Below are 23221 nucleotides of genomic sequence, written 5' to 3' on the forward strand. Positions count from 1 at the left end.
TTACCATACCATTCTCTCACTAGCAGGGAAAACCTATAATGGCAGCAGGCCTTAAGAGAGACCCAGTTTGTGAATATTTTAATGAAGTTCCTCTACCTGTGGGTAAGACAGGCATGTGTGCAAAATGCAAACAGTGCAACAAAGAAATGCAAGGCCTGGTTGCCCGACTGAAACATCATGAGGAAGCTCAGGAGGAAGCTGTGTTGAAGATGATGAAAGGAACATGTCTGAACAGGCAGGATCTTCAGGTTGATAAACTTTTTTATTTCATACTTCTTTCTTAAGAACTGCCTGTCTTTCTTCTGGAGTATTCTTGAATTCTCAAGTTTGAGCAAAAAATATAGTTGTTACTATATGGCATTATCATTTTAGAAGAATAAAAGATTCTGAAGACTATCCACCTTCAAGATCACCATCATTTTCTATAGTTTCAGAGTTATCTGCCGATGATAGTGTTTCAGTCACATCATGTATGTCACATGTATATCACCACAGTGTATCACCTGTAGCAAAAAGAAAAAAAACATCTCTGTCATCCAGAAACAAACCATAGATAAGTTTGTGATAAGAACCAGCAGATTACAAAAAGAGGTAATTGACGAAAAAATTGCTCGGTTTGTTTATGCAAAAAAACCTCTCCTTTCTGTATGATTGAGAACCCAAACTTCATTAAGACCAGGATTCAGTCCCCCAACAGAGCAGATGTCACAGGCAAATTGCTGGATAAAATGTATGAAAGAGAAATTGAGCAGTGTGCAAAAGATCTAGAGGGTGAAATTATTAACCTGAGAGTCTTGATGGGTAGAGCAATGTCCACAATGATCCTGTTGTATGTGCTTGTCTGACAACAAAAGGAGGGAATGTCTTCCTTACAGAAACAATTGATACCTCAGGAAATGCACACACAGCAGAATACTTACAAAAAGTAGCAGTAAAAGCTATAAAAAACTGAAAAAAAAATTCAAAATGTCTAGTATGCAGCTTGGTCACAGACAATGCTGCAAATGTATCCAAGATGAGAAAATATTTAGAAGAGAGTGAAGAGAGTCCCAAGCTAATACCATACAGTTGCAGCGCTCATTTGATGCACCTAGCCAAAGACTTCAGTGTTCCAGAAATAAAGGCTAATGTTGTTGAAATTGCAAAATATTTCCGTAACAACCACTTTGCAGCAGCTGCTCTGAAAAAAGTGGGAGGAACCAAGCTAACTCTCCCACAAGATGTGCGATGGAACTCAGTAGTGGACAGGCCTAATCTGATGACCGTTTGTGAACAAAATCGTGAAAAAATAGATGGCACTGTCACAGCCAAAGTTCTCAACATTGGGCTTAAGAGAAATGTTGAACACATGCTTAATACCTGGAAGCCTATTTCTGTAGCCTTGAACACAATGCAGGGACATAGCTGTTCTATTGCTGATGCTGTTGAGATTTGGAAGGAACTGAGTGAGATCTTAAAAAGAGAAATATGCATTGACAGAGTTAAATTACAAGCATTAAAAAAACAAATGGGACAAGCACCATCTTCAGCTCATTTTCTTCCAAATATTCTCAATAGTCAGTACCCGGGTCAAACCTTAACTGCTGAAGAAGAGGAGTTGGCTATGACATGGACATCCAGCAATCATCCCTCCATACTGCCAACTATAATAAACTTCAGAGCTAAGGATGAACCAGAATGTATTTCCAGATTTGATTTAAAATAAAAAACACCATTCAAGAAATATATGTTTGCTGATGATGTTTTAAAGAAAGTCACACCAGTGAACTGGTGGAAGTCACTTAAGCACTTGGATTCGGAGACTGTTGAAGTGATAATCTCACTTTTAACAGCAGTAGCTTCTTCTGCCCGTGTAGAAAGAATATTTTCTTCCTTTGGACTAATTCATTCCAAATTGAGAAATCGTTTGGGACTTGAAAAGCAGGAAAGCTGGTTTTTCTTTTTCAGATTATGAACAAACAGGAAAATGAAGGTGAAGATGACTGAGTTACCTGCAGAAGCCAATATTTTTAAGTTTCTCATGTTGACTTGGCTGACATAGTAGATTTAATTTTTGTGGGGTTTTTTTTTTAAAGATTTCATTTAACTATTTTAGTTAAAAACAATTTTAACAAAAACAAACATGATATTAAAAACTTGAATGTTTAACTAAATTAAAAAATTCATATGATTGTTTTGTTAAAATATTATGTTTGCTGTTGAAGAAAAAATTCAGAATACATAACGTTGTTGTTTTAGTTAAATAAAACGATTTAAATGTCTGTCTGGTGATGTTCTCCTCCTAATACAGCACGGCAAGAAAATCCTCCAAATATTAATAATTAACCTGTTGAATTGGAGATAGTTCACCTCCCCACTTATGATTTCATAAGTATATGCTTCAATTACCTTTGGTAAATGAAATACCAACGATCATTCATTTTCTGATATAGCTGTAAAACTAATCTGAAAACTTTTCAAAATAAATCACTTAAAAATGTATAGTATGTACCTTCTAAAAATGAAACCTACATCTATCTCTGAGTTGGGAAGAATATGTATTAAGGTTCTAACAACCAACAAGCATGCAATTTTATGTAGAAATCCATGATTAAATCGAGTCTTCCTGACTAGTGATTTAAATCATGATTTAAATCAATTTGATTTCAATCAAATCCACCTGGCTGGGGTGAATTTGCCTTCTTGTCTTTTTTGATGTGTTAGAACCAGTCACCAGCTCTTACACCAACATCAGTCTGATACGCTATCGAGTGCTTTCAGTACACATAAGCGCCCGCACACACACACACAGAGATGTGCAAATAAAATTGATCTTAACATGAATTAAATAAATTAAAATAAATAACGGTTAGGAGAAGTTATCTATCCTGGGCCCAAATCTAATTCAGATTTCAGTTAAATACTAGAAGTATTTAGCTTTTCCTTGTCTGTCATGAGAATATCTTTGGGCCTGAGTCTCATTTACAATAAAACCACTCAACTCTGCTCTGGCAGCATAAGAAAACTTAGAGAGCACTGTGGCTAGAGCACTGTCAATTAAGTCTTGGAAGACCTGGGTTCTGGTACTCAACACAACATCAAGCTGTCACTGTTTTAACAACTACATTGTACAGTACTTGCAACACAATTCTTCATTTAATAACTTTTTTTGGAAGGAGGCTCACAGACATGCAGTTTAATTGTTTGATCTTTTCTCCTGACTTCTGCTTAGACTTTAGCTAGTATTAAGTTAAAATGGCTGATGTCTTATTTTAGTATAAAACATGGCATCTGCCCTCAGTATGAGTCATTCGGGTTTCTGAGGAGGTGAAGAGAAAAGGATCTATTTAAAATGCTTGGATTACAATACCTGTGCTGCTTAACAGGTTCCTGTGCGAGTCAACAAAAAGAGTTTTGCTTTTTACAGTTACCTCATTGTGGTGATATGGTGTCGGAGATAGTGAAGATGTTACACTTTACAAACAATAAAGGCATTTCTTGGTCTATAATTCTGTACTAACAAATAAAAGGGTAATGAAAGCAGATCAGCATCGAGATACATGCAGCATACATACTATACAGTATATGGCATTTAGAAGTCCTTCAGGGAACAGACAGGATTTATTTTCTTTTTTGTTCTTGTTTTTCTTACTTCTTGGATTTGTATAATTTAATGTATTTCCCAAATTTGATTTAAAATTAAAAACAAACAAAAAACCTAACTTCTGTGCAAGTATAAATGTAATGGTGTCAAGGGGAAGAGATTTTTAATGATTTTCTTATCATCTCTTACATGATCATCTTTGGATCTGCTCCTTGTCTTTCACTGCCCTTTATCTTAATGTATCTTGTTCGCTGTGCAGGTAGCAATCTTTAAATCTTTACACTGATTTCATTATATACATTTCAGTGCTGGCTGGGATTCTAAAAGCAGGCTGATGAAGTTAGGCACCTAACTCCCACTGACCTTCAGTGGGATTTGAGGGCCTAATTCCTTTAGGCCTCTTATAAAGAAAGCAAACTTTCCAAATAGTTAGTCAGATATTAAGCCATAGCAAAATGACACATGCAATGTGGCTATACTGGGCCACATCAGATCTTCAACCTCACAGAATGAATGGAATCTACACTAGATCTGGCTGGAATGGGTGGAGGTAGGAGCAGTGCCAACCTACTCTCCTTCAAACCTCTGAAATTCATACCCTGGTAGCATCATGCAGTTGATTCTCCATGGACAGGATTGGCTCTGTCAGTTTTGAAAAAAGGGAAGTATTGGGGAGATATCAGCACTGTGTGATACCATCTTCTGGCAAACCTGCCGCGTTTCCACTGGAAATGTCAGCAGGATTTAACACTGACATTTTCAGCATTACTTCCACTCTATGCCTTAAAATGGAGTGAGAATAGGGTATGGTAAGTTTCCCAATCAAAGTAGGATACTCAATGGGATATGTTGCCAGGGGACAAGGGCATGGATCCTCGAGTAGTACTGAGGAAAGTAAGGGACACTGCATGAAAGCCCCAAGGTCCATATCCCTAAAGATCTTGGTTCATCCATATAAATGGAGGACTGTGCCTCTTTTAATCTTTAGCAACAGATATTTAAATAACCTGCACAGAATTGCTGTTGTGATTGTGATGTTATCTGAATGTAGCAAAAGTAATCAAAAATCTAATTTCCAAAGGGGAAAAAATGGGCATCTGGGTGCAGACTTGCCACCTAAACTAGTTAGTTAGTTAGTTTTATTTGGATAGTTTATACTGTAAATAATCAGGAGGATTTCATACTGACCTTTCTTTAAACATATATAAATGAGACTTCACTAATCAAATAAATATTAACACCACCTGATAAAAGAATCAGAAATATGAAGAAACATGCTGAAACTTCTACTGCATTTTGTGAATCTAGAGAAGATCAAAAGTTCTCATTGGGGGTCTGATCCTGCATTAATGAAGTCGATGCTTTTGACCTAAATGGCTGCTAGCAAAGGTCCCTAGTGAATAATAATATCTGATTGATGAAATAAAAACAACATTACCATTATGGACTATCATCTATGATATCTGTCCATACTCAGTGGCTATCTTTCCATTGACTTCAATAATCTGTATATCAGGTCCATAGACACTAAATCAGAACCAATAAGCTCAATGGGAATTTGGACAGAGCAAGAAACACAGGGTTTACTTAACTGTAGACAGTCTTACTATTCAAGCAAAACTGAAGGCTACAGATTGACCACAAAAGGGTTGTAGAATATTAGAAAAATTAATCTCTGAGATCAAAGTAGTTCTTTTTTAATTCTGCCTTATCCCCTACCCAAGTTTTTTAATTCAGAAAACAAAACAAAATGGAGTTGCCACCCTTCTGATGTTTTTCGTAAAGCTCCAGCACCTGGAGTCATGTGATTACATTTTTCTTTAAATGAAAGCTGAGATTCTCACGTAAGTTTCTAGTTCTCATGGTTGCTGAGAAAAACTTGAAAACATGAACCCTAAAGACCAGGGTTTCTCAAACAGGGGTAGCCGCTTGTGCGGGGAAAGCCCTTGGCAGGCTGAGCTGGTGTGTTTACCTGCCCCATCCGATGGGAGCCGCGATCGGCTGGACCTGCAGACGGGGCAGGTAAACACACCGGCGTGGCCCAGCCCGCCAGTGGCTTTCCCCGCACAAGCGGCGATCCCTGTTTGAGAAACCCCACTAAAGACTCGAAAAGACAAAGACAAAAAGAACCCAAAATATATTTTAATGTCATGATTTTAAAGCCAATCTCATGACAATTTTTTAACTTTTTTTTTTTTTTTTGAGTCCTGGCTCATGATTTTTCAAAGCTTAGGGGGTGGCAATAGTGGAATTTAAATGTAAGGAATTCACCTTCATCTCTGTTATTATCATAAGGATAAATTTAAAACTTGGCCTGTAAACATGCGCACAACCCCCACATTTTGATTTGAAAACTGGATATTTGGGAATTGTATGCCTAATTACTTGAATTACATGTACAAATACCTACTGAATACACAAATACCCAAATGTGGCATGTGATAATTTAAAGGCTGCCACTGAATACTGGATCTATAGTTAACATGCTTAGTACCAGTTATTCTGAATTTAGTACAGGTGCATCGTGATGGACGTAAGAAGCAATGAAAAGCTGACCAAAAAAACCCACCCCACACAATACTGTTATAAAGAAGGAAAACAAATTTAGCATCAGCCAAATGCAGCAGGCTGCAACAAACGAAACCAAAAAGTCGTGTTTCAATTTTACTACTCTACAAATAAAACTAAGGGCTAGATTGTGACTTCGATTATATGCCCCTGCAAGGCTGTAAGGGAGAGTAAGAATACCCCTTCCCTCACTGCCTAAGCTTCCTAAGAGTAGGTGGGCAAAGACTCACCAGAACAACTAAACGAGTACAGAAGTTGTTATAATCTACTGCTGGTGTAGGCCAGTAGCAAATTATTGCCCACTGTAGCATAGGGGAAGAAGAGAGGGAACTGTGCCTCAGAAGTGTAGCCCTTAAGTACAATGCCTCCCGTGGAAATGAAATGGGTGTTGCAGTTTACATGTCAATCCCTTTTCAGAGTTGTACTTAAAGGTCTGATTTAGTCCCAAAAGATGGAAACAATTCTCTAAATTCAACAACTGCCTGCAGAATGCTGTTAAAATCTTGTATAATCTGCTTGTGGTCTGACATGGATTCTCCAATAAGATCTAAATGGATGATGACGCATAAGCATTACCTCTCCTCTAAACATATACACATAGCTTTAAGTTTACATATGAGAGTAGTCATGTTGATTTCACTAGGACCACTCCTGTAAGTAGAGTTAAGCATGTGTGTAATAGTGTGCATAGGATTGGGACCTAAATTTGGTTACACTCTCAAATTGCTACACAAAAAAGTATCCACCTGTTTCCATATCAGTTTTAAAATTTTTCTCCCACTCAAGACTGCAGTGTGAGTGTGGTGACCAAATTTATTAGATATCATTGCCAATTAGGCATTGCACTTACATATTTTTGCAACATGATTTTAATGTACTTTAAAATGTTTTAGCATTCAAATTTTGTTTGTGGTGTCATGTTCTGATCCATTATATCTGGAACTCTTGCCCTTGATCTGAAAAAGACTGATCATATATTTGTTTGGGTTTTTTTAAGACCTGGTTTATATAGTGCTTTTTCTATGGTTTATCCACATTAACTGGTTTGTTTTTATGCCTAGTAAAGCACTTTTGGGTGCACTGCATGAAATGTTTTGAATATAAGAATGGATTATATTACAATTTTATAGCATTTTTTGTTTTGTTTTTACTTTAAAATTGCTGAAGGCCAACTATTTTAATCTCATCGGTATTTATTACAAGACTAAACCACAGGTTATCTAAAGGCTAACATCTATTTACTTCCTATCACGATTGTTGACTGTGTTGTCAGTTAAATCTACAAATAAATAAAACATCTATGTGATTATCACAGTTAAGATAGTCAGTAGACTTCTGTAATTTGAAACAAATGAGTTTCATTGAAACACTTAACTGCTGTTAGTTGTTAGATTATGCAGTTTTACACTGTTTTATTACATGGATTTATTTTTCTAACATGAACATTTATAATCACTCTATATTAAATGTAGGCTCTGTAACAGAAACCATTGAGATCTTCAAGGACATCCATTACTACAAGCCATTTTCTCTTTCATTTTTTTCCATTAATTCACAAGTTGTCAAATTGTTCACCTGTGGTGTAAGTAGAACACCAGAACCCTTCAGTATTTTGTCTCCATACATGTCTGTTGTCAAGAAAATGAACTAAAAAGTCAAATATATTTTGAACTATAATTTGTTACACAACCTTTTCACTGTGTTTGTGATGAAATTTTACTATAAAAAAGCCATAATCCACATGAAATTCACAGGAAAAACAGATTATAGATAGCACCTGTAGTTTTAGGTCCAAAAAAATTCCACCGCAAGAGAAGATCCTGTGCAATATAAATCCTAGCCATTTTTAAATATTGCATTTACGTTGTCCATCTCAAAATGGACAATGTGCAAAAGCTTAAACTGGGATAGCAATAAAGTCTGGCAAAAAAAATTACCACTGTCATCACTGAGCAAAATATCTGCCCATTTCTCTTTTGCAAATAATATGTGGTTTATAACTGTGGACTTAAAAAAAAGCAAATTGAGGAAAGGGCATACATTTTAATTTGCATATAATACACATGTACAGTTCCAGTCAACATAGAAATATTGCTCATTGTACTTGGAGTTGTTCCAACATGGTTTACATCAAACTGTCCACTGGTGACATTTTGCCCTCCTCCTCGAATAATTTCCACGTTTCTGATGTGAGTTAATGAAAAATACTAACCCTATGCCAATACACACATACAATGATAAAAGCTTTACTTTTTTGTTTCATTTAACTAATGGCATATGGAATGCTCAGCAAGGCACATGGTACTAATTAAACACTGTACAAGTCCCCCAGATATGCAGTATAGCCATGACGTACCCAAAGACTGTTTTCCTTCAATGTACATTATCTATGCATTGATTTGATGTTTTGAATGCACAAAAGCCCTGGGAACTAACAGCGTTTAATGATGTGGGAACTGCACTTCTGTTCTTATCTATGTGAATGCCGCAGTTGCTGAGGAAAAAAAATTCAGAGAGACTTAATGAACAGGCAAATTATAAACTAACTATGATGGGTTTTAATTTCATTCACACATTATCCTTTGTTTTTATACTATTTTTAAACTTTCTTTTGACATTTACAATACATTTTTATCTATGAGTGAGTATTCCAGACAGCAAAAAAGTTTAAGATCTCATCATCCTATTTTTAATAGAAATGCTAAACATCACAACGTTATACATTTTGATTACATATAAAACACAACTGATATATAGGCTTTTTAATGCTAAAACTATTTTTTAAAAAATATCCCAACATACTGGTTAAAGTATGTGACTCTAGCCGCACAGAGAGAAATCTTTGCATTGTTCCAACATTAAATATTGGTTAGTTTTTGAGAATTCACCTTGATTTAAAAAAAAAATCATTTCTTTCATCTCTTTTCAATCAAACTCAAACTTTTCAGTTTCTTCTAGCATGCTTGTGGTCAATCAATCTACATATTAGCTCAAGAAAATAAGTTGTATTTGTTCTGCTTCATAATTATTACTTTTGATTGTACTTGTAACAGTGAATTCCAAAAGCCAGTAACTGCATGTTTCTGATGATGTCTTAAGCAGAAAAAAAATGGATTAAGTTTCATGAGCTAAAATGAGGACAGTATATGACCTTTTGTTAACCAGAATATTGTCATACAAGAGAACGACAGAGAACTGCTAATTTAACATCCAACATCCAGGTGTCAATTTTACCAAAAAACTTCTTGCAGAGTACCAGAAAAGCAGTGTGCATTCAGAAAGGTGATACTAATTCATTTTCCTTTATGTTGCATGGTAAGTTTGAGACTGACAAAGAATTACAGTACTTTTTAAAAAGGGTTTTGAACTGTACCTCTTGTTAAATTTATCATCAGTCAAAAACCTACTTCTCAAAACTCCAATTGTTAAAAAAGTGCTCTGTTTTATATAACATTGCTTACCTCATGTTATTTTAAATTCAATGTAGCTTTAACTCATTTAAAACATTGTGGATTAAACTTTATGCTGTAATTTTTTACACACTGAATAAACTGAGATAAAAATAGATCTACATTCTGCTTAACACTGTTACATAGTAATTTAACTCTTAAGCATCAGAGCTGTTACATATGTAAGAATTTGTGATTTGAGAGGGAATTTTAAACAGTATAATTATTTTTATACCTACTGTATGCTACGTTTGAAAACATCAACTGGAATCTTCCATGACAGAGATACTGCATGCACCCCCTTCTTACCAAAGGTGCCATCCTCTTTACTGTACATTTTAAATGCTTTCAAAAATACAACAGTATTAGCCTGGAATTTATGGTTCACTGCTCTGGACACAAAGCATAAACTGAAAAGAGAAATAAAGTTTAAGGTAGCCAAATCCCTGTTATGTAAAATGAGTCTGCATTTTGCCTGCACTACTGAGATAAATATTCTTATTTATGGAATGAGACAAAACGGTCATCTGTGGTTTTCTCACTGTGAGATTGCAAATACAACTTCACTTAAAAATGCACACTTCTCTTTGAAGTAATCTGTACTTTGAAATATGGTGCATGATAAACACATCTCACGTAAAGGTGTTTCTCCTTCCTCCTGTATTACAGATTGCACCAGACATATTGAAAATCTATGTATCAGAGACATACATAATATACCAGATAAAACCAAAACCCTGAATTAAGAAAAACACTGAATGTAAGAAAAACAGCTTTTTATCTTGAGAAAAAAATCTACATAGCTGTAAAACATGCTAACTGATAGAGCCAATTTGCCTGTCTCCTCTTCTCTAATATAACAAATTAACACTGCTTTCTAATCCTGCCTTTCGACATTTACATTCCATGCATTTCACAGGAAAAAAGAACAAACAAATAGAGATCCTTTCAGCTTCACTAGTCTGTCATCAAAATCTGCTGAGAAATTTTCATTGATTAAAAGAAGAGAATGGAAGGAAAGCAGACCAACCTTCACAACGTACGTCACACCAGGTCCCAGGATCTTCTCATTCGAGTGCAGCCACCCTCGGGAGGGTTTATTGACAAAGCTCCTACTTTGATTCCAGTCTTCACCTCCTAGGTGCATTTCCTCTGACAGTGTTTTTTTTCCTGTATTCATCTTGCTCATGTCCTGCTGAGAACACGGAGTGGCAGAGACAAGGTTACATGTGTTTTCTGAAGCCCCTGCTGCTGAGCTAGAAGCACTCGAGCTTCCCTGCAATTTGGAGACAGCAAGCTCCTTCACTGCAGAGGAGAGATTTTTGATACCCAAAAGGCTGCCTGTGTTGGAGAGTTTCAAGTGGGACACCTTATGGATGAGGGTACAAAAGGTGGTGGGTCCATCTTCTTGGTCTTTGCGGAGAACTTCAGGTGAGACCAGGTATGAAGGTGCTGTTGAGGTCGTAGCAACTGCTGAGACTTTGCTGTTCATGGACAAATTGTGAATAAGATCATCAACTGATGTCACTGAATCATTCCTGAAACGGTTATACTTGGTACGCTGAAGCATGCCCTTCTATCTGGTTTCCTGCATATGTTCTGGCAAATCTGATGCCAATGCAGGAGATGCCTGCACTAACATAGCAGGCGATTCATAATAATGAGAACAGAGAGTAAATTTTGGCTTAAAAAGAATAAAAAGTATAAGTGCAAAAAAATTTTAAATAAATTTATGGTTCCACGTTAAGGTTGGGTGAAGTAACAGTTTTCTATGATAGAGATCCCAGTCCTGCTTAGAGCTGCCAAGTCGCTCACAGCAAAAGCATGACTCACACAAATGAGAAGGACCCTTTTCAACAAAAGGCTCAGTGAACACTGCAAATCACTTCCTGTAGCAAAAAAAATATCCACCCACTTACAGCACACCAGCACCAATCAATTCTCAAATTTCCTTTTCCTGTCTTCTCAAACAGATATTTCCTTCCAATCTTTAATTTTCCCCCTTTTTGTTACCAAATACAAATACCTCTAAATATCTGTATTAACTTTTAAAAAAATACTCCACTCTATTCTTCTGTTAAAATGTTCTTCCATATCACTTATTCGTCAATCTGTTTAATTTAAAAAAAAAAAAAAGGTCACAGTTAGGTATCAGATATTATAACAATGCTTCAACATACACTAACAAAACAGTATTCAGATATCTTGAAGGCTTTCAGAAAATCCTGATATACAACAGCATTCAAAAAATTGGGTGGACATACTACACTAAAGAATACACTCATTTTCTTTCACAAAAGCAGCCTAACAGCCTTAACAAATACCTTTGTACCAATGCCGTTTCTCACAAAAACTGTTACATCACAGTTTTTGTACAGAAACAAATCCTTCTGCCCTATATTATTCAAGAGCAAGCTTTTTCTGTTTTTAACGCAGTATTACATTAAGTACCTGTGTCTGAAGAAAAAAAAATTCTGATGTACGGCAGCAGGCTTATGAAATATGCCTTCATTCACTGTTGATCTTCACTCTAAAGCAAAAACTGTAAAATGGATCTTCAGTACAGGCTTAGCTCTGAAAAATTAAGAAATACCAAAGGAATATTCAAAAGTCCTTATAGCACCATACTGATGCCCTGCAGTAAAGAATGTAAAATGCACTAGCTCCTGTGAAGCATAAATGCCAGTCAAACACACCTAGGAGGAATAAGAAAATAGGAATAAATACTGAAATTTGCATCTCTTTTCCCTTTTATAGTAAAAATCCAAAATGTACAGTATAATGAAAATACAATGCAGATTATAAACCATATGGCTCTTTTTTGTCAGTTGGATTTGGACATTATACTGCACTGTAAGAAAGCAAATTCAGACAAAAGAAGTTTAACGGTTCAAGTTCTCTTAAAAGAATCAGTATAGCTAAAGCATATTTTTGAAGGAATTATCTTGAGGGATTCCCTCCCTTCCCCCATGACTAATGCTGCAGTACATGAAGTACAAATACACTAACAGCTTTAAATACAGGTATTTAATTAGTATAATTTATGACACATTAAGTTAAGTCAGCACCTCTTATCCCAGCAGTGATGAATAATGGAAATGTCCTGTTCAGTGTAAAAACAGATTTCTAGTGATCTGCGGAATAACCTTTCATCACCACACTGCAAACCTGTTACAGTATCCACACAGCATTCATTTTTCTCTCCATTCTGCTAGCATAGCAACAGCAAATATAAACATCATGGATTATTTCTACTGTTCTCTAATGCACAGAAAACCCTGTCATTTCCAAATGGCTCTCTTCATAAGAAGCAGATAAAAAAAAACCTGCAAAATGTGAATGAAATTCTGTGTATGTGAATGAAAGGACTGGCTAGCATACCAACATTTCTGTGAATGAAGCAAGGCCTTGCAGCCTCTGCCAGGCAATCCCTTGGGTGCTAACCATCACAGCCAATAAGAAACAGCTTGGATGACTCATTCAACAAAGGCTTGCTAAATAGTGGAAGATTCCATTTCAAACACGGACGGGATCTTTCATACAACAACCTGAGAAAGAAAAGCCTGCTTACAATGATCTAAAGATGACTAACACAATTGTTTTGCAGTAAAGATATTTCACAACTAAATGTAAAGGATTTTTATTAGGAAAGGAGTGCAAGCAAAACTGTTTTTTTGAACATGTATTTTTCACCCCAAGACATTCATTCAGCTGTTTCTTTTACATCAAGAACAGCAACATGAATGTGCACATTTTGTTTGATTTTTTGATTGCTACAAATGTACATTGGCAGATTCCAGTTTTTACAGGTTTGCCTTCAGAGATCCTCTGGTTCGTATTAGCCTTTTGAAAAAAAATGAAGCTAAATATTTAACCCTTTGGCAAACTGGGTATTTTAAAATAGTGTAATCTGTAGTCCAGGGAAAGAGCGAGGCAAAGGAAGGGGTAGAGAGTGAGAGCTTATGGATTTTTAATGCACTGACTGCAGATCCTTTTCTGAAACTGACACACAGGGTTTGGAAATGCTCCCAACACAACTAACGAAGGCCTAGCTCTTTTGAAAATCTGGTCCTGGGTGCTGCACTGAGAGCTGCTGCAGTAGTCTGGCCCTTATTTCAGTGTTGAATGGGAGCTGAGCCCTTTTGAAAATCTGGCCTCAACTGTAAGTAGTGAGCACTTGAAAATCTGGCCCCACATAGCTCCTGGGACTGATAATTGTATAAATCTTTCAACCATACAATTGGTTCAAATCCAGTTCAGGTGAATAGTCATCAAAAGTCACTCCTGAAGGATGGTCTGATTTTCATTTACACTAAGGCGCCTGTATACTGCCCTGGCCATGCTATAAAGAGGCCTTCAAGTGAGCATAAATTACAATTAAAATTAATGTAAGACCACTTTACAAAGCAGTGTAATGGAGTCTTATTGTAAATGAGACTAAAGCCTTAATAATTGTTTAATGGTTTAACTGATTTAAACTATTCTCTCTCCAGGAAGCAGTAATCTGTTACCCTCATCTTCATAACCGGTCACATTTTATGGCGCGCCATGTGTGATAATTTACATATGACCACAAACATCAGTTTTGGAAATACTGTGTGGCTTTAGTGCCAGTGAAAGGTGTTGGATTGAGAGTACATTTCCCTTACAGGCAGGACCGGCGCTAGGGGTTTGAGCGCCCTAGGCGGACGGCAATTTCGCCGCTCGGCGCACTGGTCCCGCGGCTCTGGTGGAGCTGCCGCAGTGCTGCCTGCGGAAGGTCCAGTGCTCCATGGCTCCGTTGAAGCTGCTGCAGTCGTGCCTGCGGGCACTCCACCAAAGCCGCGCGAGCAGCCGACCGTCCGCAGGCACGACTGCGGGAGCTCCACCGGAGCCGCGGAGCACTGGACCATCCGCAGGCACCACTGTGGCAGCTCCACCAGAGCCACCTGCCGCCCCCTCTGGCAAAACGGCACCCACTAATTATTCTGGCGCCCTAGGCGATTGCCTAGGCTGCCTAAATGGTAGCGCCGGCCCTGCTTACAGGGCTCCCTGACAGTGGGTGGCAGGACCTTATTCCATGCACCCCTCAAAAGGAGGAGACAAGGACCTGGCGGGAACCAGAAGCAGCCTGGGGGAAGCTTGGGGTAAACTAAGGAGAGTGAGGGGGTGCAGATGTTGGGAAGAAGGGAACCTGGGGGTGGGGGAGTGGCTGCTAAGGGATGGCATTAGGCCCTTTAGCTCAGGTCCTCTCTATTAGTTACTATCCCTCTTCTGTCTTCCCTGCTATTCCTATTTACCTCTGCTCCACACAATGGCTTCTGCTCCTCACTTAGCTCTCACCAGTGGCAGTAGCTCCTGTCTCACCTTCCTTCTTCTTAATAACCCTTGTCCCTCCTTTCCCTCCAGTAACTCCTCACCTCCCCTGCTGGGGCACTGGCAAGGCTCCACCTGGTTGAGAACCAGCAGAAAAAGTGAGGAACAGACAAGAAAGATACATCTGGCTGCCTGCTCTTCGGGCACCAAAATGACCCCTTGTTTCAACCTGGATAAATTACAGCCCTGGCTCTTCTGCATACTCACAGCACAACTGAATGGTGACGTTCAACGTATAAGTGAGTGTCACACAAGATGCATGACACTTGGTATGTCTGCATACTCTGACATGTTAACTGGTTTCTTATTTGCCTTTGAATCCATTTCTAAGTTGCCCTCCTAGTTTCCAAAACTCTCCATGGATGTGCTCCAACTCACTTTTGTGACAGTGAGCTACCCTCTGATGTGAATCATACCTGACATCAGAGGTGGCACATGGAGGAGCATGGGGGGGGTCACATGCCCCCCGCCCTAAATTTGCTGCTTGGCTTGTACTGGCATGCTCAGTAACACTGCTGAAGCCAGCTGCCCTCCTTCTGCTCCCCTACTCCCGCCCATCGGCAGGCACAGCTCATCTCTGTCCAATAAACAAACAGCAATGAATAATTTAATTTGTGTGTGAATAAAAATCAGAATAATAGAATATCAGGGTCGGAAGGGACATCAGGAGGTCATCTAAAATGCCTGATATTTCTGACTGAATAAACATGGGGACCACTTGGGGTGAAAACATAATATTCAAAAAACACTCTTCACAAAGGGTGAATGTTTGTGCAAAAACCACCCAGAAGGAGAGGGTCTTGTGGAAAGATGACAATATATAGAATCAAAAGAACTCTGCAAGTAAATATTGATATGCTCATTTGACCCCAAAACACAAACTGGGAGACTAACTTTCTTCACTAAAATTACACTTATTCCCCCTTTAATTCTTCCATCTTCTTAGGCAAAATATTCGACTTCTCCTTTATGGAATCACGCACCTACAACCCCAGACAACTCTTAATATGTTTGACTCTCTCTTCACACCCTACCCACATATTATTCCATCCTTCCCTTCTGCAAAGGGTCTTGCTGACTTCAAGAAAAAAATAACATGATCCAGCATGACTTCCCCCTCCACTTTTCCCCTTCTACCCTACCCCCAGTATATGCCCTTCCTTCTCTCCTTTTACTGACTAAGAATTCCGATCCACTATTTTCCTCCACCCCCTCTTTCTGCCCAGGTGGCCTCATCCCCTCTCATCTTCTACCTTCCTTACCCTTGCTATCATCCAATCTTTTACTTTTCTTCTCAATCTCTCGTGGTGTTGGGAACTGTACCTTAAAGTGGTTTAGCTTACCAGACAGGAAGTCTGTGGGAGTGCACTACAGAAGCCCACATTCTGCAATGCAGAGGCAGTTGGGAAACTGCATCACAGAATAAAGAGGTTCTCTTTCAAGCACCTTAGCCCCAATGTGATTACAAAACACCACATACTATTGGGAGTAAACAGAAATTAAAGAAAAAAACCTTAGTAGGGGGAAAAAAATATGGAAGTTTTTTTTTAATCTTAGGGTAAAAAAAAAAGTGAAACTATAGAGGAGTTTCTTACTGATTTATGGATTAAGAACCAATCTTGAATTTTTTGTGGGGGGAAGGAGCTACCTGAGTTCATGATAAGTAGTCTGGCAGAATTCCAATTTCATTTGGAATTGGGGTCAGATAATTATTTAATGACAGTAGACATTAGGATTCAAAAAAATTAAAGCTGTGTAACAGTTAAAAACAAATTATAAACATATACCTATACATACACCATATAAACATTACATATACCAAAAATACAGGCCAAGTAAAGCAAAAGAGCCCATGTTAATGGCATAGGAAAAATTGGCCCTGTGGAGCAAATTGGGTGTAGATTTGTTTATGTAATTTGGAAAAAAAAAATATGTACTCATTCTAGAGTAATATTCTTACTTTCCTGGGATAGTTTTTCTAGAAGATACTATGGCTAAATAGGTGATCGAGCATATCATATCTGTTTTTTGGCAGACATATTCCTGACATAGTAATGTGTGACAATAGGATGCAGTTTGTGGGCATGATTTTAAGCAGCTTACAGTTAAGTTTGTGTTTAGACATGTAACCATAAGACCCCATTATCTCCAGTTCAAGGATTGGTGGAAAGTGATATTAAAATAACTAAGTGCTACTAAAAATGGCTGCAGAGTCAAACTCTGATCTATGCTGTACTTAGCATTGTGAAATTACAGGATATCGCCAATGAAATGTGGTTGGTCACCTGCAGACATTTTGTTTAACAGAAAACTGAGAATGAGAATAACTGTAAAGAAAGAAACTGACATCAGAAGACCTGGGGATGTGCAGAAGTATAAGTGACAGATACAGCTAAACAAAAAAACCCAACATGATTTAGAATCTCAGGAGCTAGCACTTCTTCATCAGAATGCAGTAACCTGAAAATCCAAGCAACAGCTCAAGGCACTTCAGAGGTTAATCAAACATTGGTAGTAAGTTTAGTTAGTTAGTAGATTGGTTATAGAAGTTTTTGGAATTGTCTGTTAAATAAATGTCTGTTGAGTGTTTTTGTTAGAGTTTTGACTGGAAAAGGCAGATGTGGTACTGGGAACTATATTTGGAAGTATAGCTTCCCAGAAGGCCATTTTCTGTTATGCAGTGGGAGTTGGAACTGCCTCACTGGATAACAAGGGTCTCTTTCAAAGACTTTGAGCCCATCTCTTATCTGCAAGTATGGCTTTAACTGATTCCTGAACACCACATCTCTCACTTCAGGTTTCTTCCCCTCCCCAGTACTAGTACAATCCCTATCTTAAAAAACCCACCCTTGACTCTTCCTCCTCCTAAAATTTTCACCTGATCTCTCTTCTCCTTTTCATCTCTTAAATCATTGAAAATTGTGTCTACATCTGCTGTCTGGAGTTCTTTTCTTGTAGTTCATTTTTAAACATCCCTACACTACTCTTGCAAAATGTCTCATGGGACTTTTAATGACCACAAATGATTGATCAATGCCTCAGTTTCACTTCTCAAATAAAAGACAGCACTTCCAATGCTACCGAGCCCTCTGGCACCCTGTGGGGACATTGGTTCACAATAACAAGGAAAAATGCCACCTACTGAATCCATTTTCTACCCTATCTAGATTTTATCAGCTCTCTCTTATCCAAACACAAACCAGGTTCAGTACTATTTAATTTATGAGATCACAACTTCAGGTAGCTTCGCTATAGCCAAGAAAAAGACTGTTATGATCTCATCTTCTTGGGAAGAGAAGTAGCTTTTTTAATAAAGTAAAAACCCCACAACAACTTCAATGTAACTATTCTAAGAAATAGCTCTGATATAGCATATTCTGTCTCTCTCACACACAAACACACGACCCTATGAAATTTCAAAGGAGAATCCGATAGTTGATGTAAATATTCAGAGAAATCACAATCCTCAGCAGTGTTGGAAGCAATAACTGGTGACTGTACTCTATTGAATTCATTTTGCAGGAAACAAACATGGAGTGGGCTCATATCATTTAGATTTTCCATATTGAGCATTGGTGGTTGCAGAGTTAATACAGTATGAAGTTTATATTACCCTATGCCAAAAGAGAATATGAGCAAAAAATATCCTTTTGCATTTTCTATTTCACAAATTCAAACTCAATTGCTTCAATGAAAAATTCCTGCAAACTCACCCCACCCCTCCCAGAGTTTCATTGTGTTTCCATGACAACCTTGTTGCTAAGGTTGGACCCTGTGAATACATCAGAGTACTGTGTAGGGCTTTGTAAGTTGATCCTGTGGAAGGCCAGGTTGGTGGAAATATTGTTATTTAACGGTCAGCTTCTGATCTCAATTGCACCAGTGTAATTTGAAATACCTTCACTGACTTCAGTGGAGTTACTAAAATTTTAAACTAGTCTAACTGAGATCAGAAGTTGGCCCTAAATTTGTATCGCTTTCCTTCCTATACAGAGTGTTTCCTAAAAAACATTAGTATTTTACATGACAGTGCTCTTGTTGCAAGATATTGAAATACTTTTACTCTTAAGACAAGTAATTCTGTGAGATGACTTATGAAAATTGGTAAGCAAATTAAAGTTGTAACTCATTGTTCTCCACTAGTGAATCCTCTCTTATTGTCCTATTGTTAAAAGCCATTATTATGTAAAAAGGTAAGAGTAGAGATGGACCAGAACTAGCTCTAAATCTGCATTTTGTGGCACAGGCCCATCTCTGATAAAGAATTAATTGCTTTTCTTAACTCTTACATGCTCCATGGAGGGGAAAAAAAAGAATCAACAATATAGGGAGACTGTATTTTCAAAAATCAAAGCACAAGATGCAATCACATTTTCCTCAGTCTTCTTCCATCCCTCAAAACTCTTTAATGGACTCTCCCCCTACTTCCCCAGTCCAATCCCATTAGGGGATATCTCCCCCGCTCCCCACCTTCCCAATAGGTCCTACTTCTGCTCCATTTCTGGTCTTAAATCCCCTATTTTTTTTTTATTCTTGAGTTCTGACCCTTATACTGTGCCTTCCTGTTTTTATGAGTTTTCAAATTATCTTCCTTTCTTTTCCAAGGGAAGGTCCATTCAAGACTCCATAGACTTCAGGAAGTCTCCTGCTCCAGGCTCCAAGTTAACATCTAAGACTAGACAGGAGCACTGTTGGTTGCAACACAGATTTTCCAGTCTCTCCTCCCACATTGCCTCCCATTATGCTCCTAAGTTTAAGGTCACAGTCTATGCTGCCCTCTACAATCCCATAATGACCCCATATTGTGTGTCCCACTCTTACATAGCTTCTCACCCTGCTAGAAGTTGTAGCTCCATGTGGGCAGATATGTATTCATGTGCTAAATATCAGCCACTATCACAATCATCAAAGAGACAGGACATGTACTGCCCACACTGCCAAACTTGCACTGAAATTTAGAAGCCAAAAAGATGCAAGATGGCAACTGAGACAAAACATTAGATTTTTGTAAAATTCTACCTCAGAGCTAAGACATGTCCCGGAGACCAGACAACTCCTGGAAACCCAGGGCAGAAGCTTACTCTACTCCAGTATGACCACTTTGGTGTAAAACAATTTGAGAAGTCCTAGATTTAGAAAAACTAGCTTAGTGAGAAAAGCAACTATTAGGTGATATTTGCAGTCTGGTTATTGTTGATTAAGTGTACTGACAAAAGTAACTCTCTGGCAGTCAAGTCCACATAATTCAATTCCTTTTTATTTATTAAATGCGTTAAATAATTCAGTAATTCCCTTTTCTGCTTCATTGCTCTATTCCTGTTTACTTTCTTTATCCTCTGTGTTTATAGCCTGTTTTTGTTTGAAACGTCGTTTGACATATTTACAAACTAGTCTAGTTCTTTTTGGTATAGTTTTTAAAACTGGGGTGAAATCCTGGCCCCACTGAAGTCAATAGGAGTTTTGCCATTTACTTTAATGGGACCAGGATTTCACCCTGTGTCTTTTTCACCAACCAATATTAGTACTGTAATAATGTAACAACTACAGAAATTTTAAACGTTTCTGAATTTGCATTCGGAGACAAGTTTTGGGAGCTTTCACAGGTACTCTGAGTACCTTCCCCAGACCTGAAGAAGAGCTCTATGTAAGCTCAAACGCTCATCTCTTTCACCAACAAAAGCTGGTCCAATAAAAGACATTACCTCACCCACATCTCTCTCTAACATTCTAGGAACATCACAGCTACACCACTTTTATGGAATTCTGAAAATACTCCACAATATAAAAATATTAACAGTGCACATTTACAATGTGGTAGAGATACTCTGCCTGGTGTATGCCTAGCCAGTGTCAAACTATGGGAGTTGGCTGAGGGATCATGAGAGAGATTGGGGCTGACACTCCTTTAAGTTAGAAGGACAGATAGTGAGCAGGAGGAATCTGCTGTGCTACAAGGGAATGTTTGTGCCAAGGAAGGAAGAGATGCTCAAAGCTCCTAAGTGGATAGGTGGGCAAGGAACAGGTAGGGATCATAGAAGAAGCGAGAGCATTAGTGAACCGGGATGGAGAAGGGGAGGCTTGGAGTGCAGAAATAAACCACCATGCAGAGCTAAGACTCCCAGGAGGAACGTACCATTCCAGTGCAGTGTGAGCAGTGTAGGAGCTTCACATGATTGCAGTGATTTCTTCTCCTTCTCAGAACCTAACCTAATTAGAACAGAGATCCAACCTTACCCCCTAGGGTAAGAGCTGTGTAGAAGGGGAAAGCAATTGTCATGTGGAGCTCTTAAACTGTGCAGGAGCAAAAATAGCTTTAACTCCTACAGTGTTCCTTCTGGTGCTACTACCGAGTGGCCAATGGCAGCACACCTCTTGGACAGGAGGAGGTAATCCACCAGAGTAACAAGTGCTTTCTCTGTCTCATGCCCTCTCCAAAAGCCTGACTGAGAAAGATCCAGGATATTGGCAGCTGGTGGGTGGTTATTTTTCTCCCAAATCCTTTGTTTCAATAAAAGTAAAAGGTATAAAGGGACTAGCATTTGTGCGCTACATTTGATTATTCCTATGTGCTTGCCTAAGGTATAAAATTAAGCTCCAAGGCCCAGTTCATTGAGAAATAATCAATGACTGTTGATAGATGCATTTTGATGGTATCAGAGCAATAATTGACATTTAACATATTAATTAACAAAATGTCACTATGGAGATACAAGAGCCTGTCTCCTGCTTGACTGTAAAATGTGAGCAATCATGTTGATTATAATACCTGTAAATAGGCTGAGTCCCTATCTATCCTCAGCAGACCACCTGGACCCTGATATAGTATCTAAAACTCCCCTCGTAACCTCCATTTTTCAAAAGGTTTAGCTTTATTGATAACTATATGCTTAGTCTGATTTTTAATGTTCTAATGTGTGCGATTTTGCACAAGTTCATCATTCTCCTTTCATCAGAAAGTTCTGATAATGCATCCTCCCCTTTCGATTTATGAAATTATGTCTTTTCATTCCTGCTCTAAGTTCCTCTTAGACTCAGATAAAAGAGCCTCAGTTACTCATTTCAGCCTGAATCCTTTATGGAAGGCAGCTTTATTTTTACTTTAAACAGCAGGGAAAACAACAATGCTGAAATGAGTATATATCATGGTTGCTGTCAGATATAAAATGGTTGGGTGCATAAGACTGTGTAGTGCATGCACAGAGACAGGACACTCAAATAACCTTGTGAATGTACATTGTGCATCATCACAATCATCTAATGGAAAGGAAACACATTAAAAGGGGTTAGTGCTGTGATGTGTGGGTGGACTGGCAACATTTACAATCACCATTCCTTCTACCTTTGCCAATAAAATTTTAGTTTATGTTTTAACATTTTCTGACCAAAAATGTCTTTGTTTCAAAAGAAATGCAAAGAGTTTGGTACTCCAAGAATTATTTTACTATGATGGCAATGGTATTTGCAAAAAAAAGGTGCAGATTGTATTTAACTGTTTTCATCCTACAGAAGAAGTCACAAAAATAGAAAACAGTGCTTTCATCTTCGCTTTCATGGATAAAAGATGACATTCCATATTCCAATAAACTTATAAAAACATAGAAGACTTACTTGCTCCCTCTGCTGTGTAAAAGAAGGAAGAAAGCACAGGAAGACTGGGTGTGTCTACACTGCAGCTGGGAGGTGCGATTTCCAGCACAGGTAGACAGACTTGTGCTAATTCAACTCAAACTAGAGTGCTAAAAGTCTAGCTAGGTCTATACTGGGGTGGGAAGGGATATAGACCTAAGATACGCAACTTCAGCTATGCAAATAGTATAGCTGAAGTCGGCATAACTTAGGTCGATTTACCTGGCCATGACAACGGTGGTGAGGCGACCGCTGCCACTCCCCTGTCTACTCTGCTTCCGCCTCTCGCCGCGGTGGAGTTCCGGAGTCAATGGCAGAGCGATCGGGGATCAATTTTATTGCGTTTACACTAGACGCGATAAATCGATCCCGGATAGATTGATAACTACCTGCCAATCCAATGGGTAGTGTAGACATACCCTCAGTATGGATGTTGCAGCTCTGGTGATGGAGGGCTAGCTGCCTAAGCTTGGATACTGGCAGCTAGCTACACCATGCAAGCTACAGAGTAGGTTAACTCCCTCTAGCCTGCTAGGAGCAAAGACTAGCTAAAATGCCACCCTGAACATACCTTAAGAGAGAAATGTCTGTTGGTTGCAGGTGTATTAGTATTATCAATTATTTGTATTACTGAAGTGCC

At 38.3% G+C, this 23221-nt stretch overlaps 1 protein-coding gene across 3 annotated transcripts in view; it reads right to left on the reverse strand.

Annotated features, from left to right (window-relative positions):
• Window positions 1-11495, reverse strand: part of SHC3 (SHC adaptor protein 3) — a 76096-nt gene extending 64601 nt beyond the window's left edge. The window contains exon 1 of one of the 3 annotated variants that reach the window (XM_030567206.1): window positions 10631-11495. In XM_030567206.1, the coding sequence (XP_030423066.1) occupies window positions 10631-11170 (540 nt within the window). In that variant the 5' untranslated portion in view covers window positions 11171-11495. Of the gene's footprint in view, window positions 1-8507; window positions 8581-9839; window positions 9983-10630 lie in introns of those variants that run through there. The other 2 variants (XM_030567207.1, XM_030567208.1) reach the window with 2 other exon arrangements.
• Window positions 11496-23221: the final 11726 nt, after the last annotated feature.

Source organism: Gopherus evgoodei, chromosome 6, assembly GCF_007399415.2.
Source record: "Gopherus evgoodei ecotype Sinaloan lineage chromosome 6, rGopEvg1_v1.p, whole genome shotgun sequence".
Lineage (NCBI taxonomy): Eukaryota > Metazoa > Chordata > Testudines > Testudinidae > Gopherus > Gopherus evgoodei.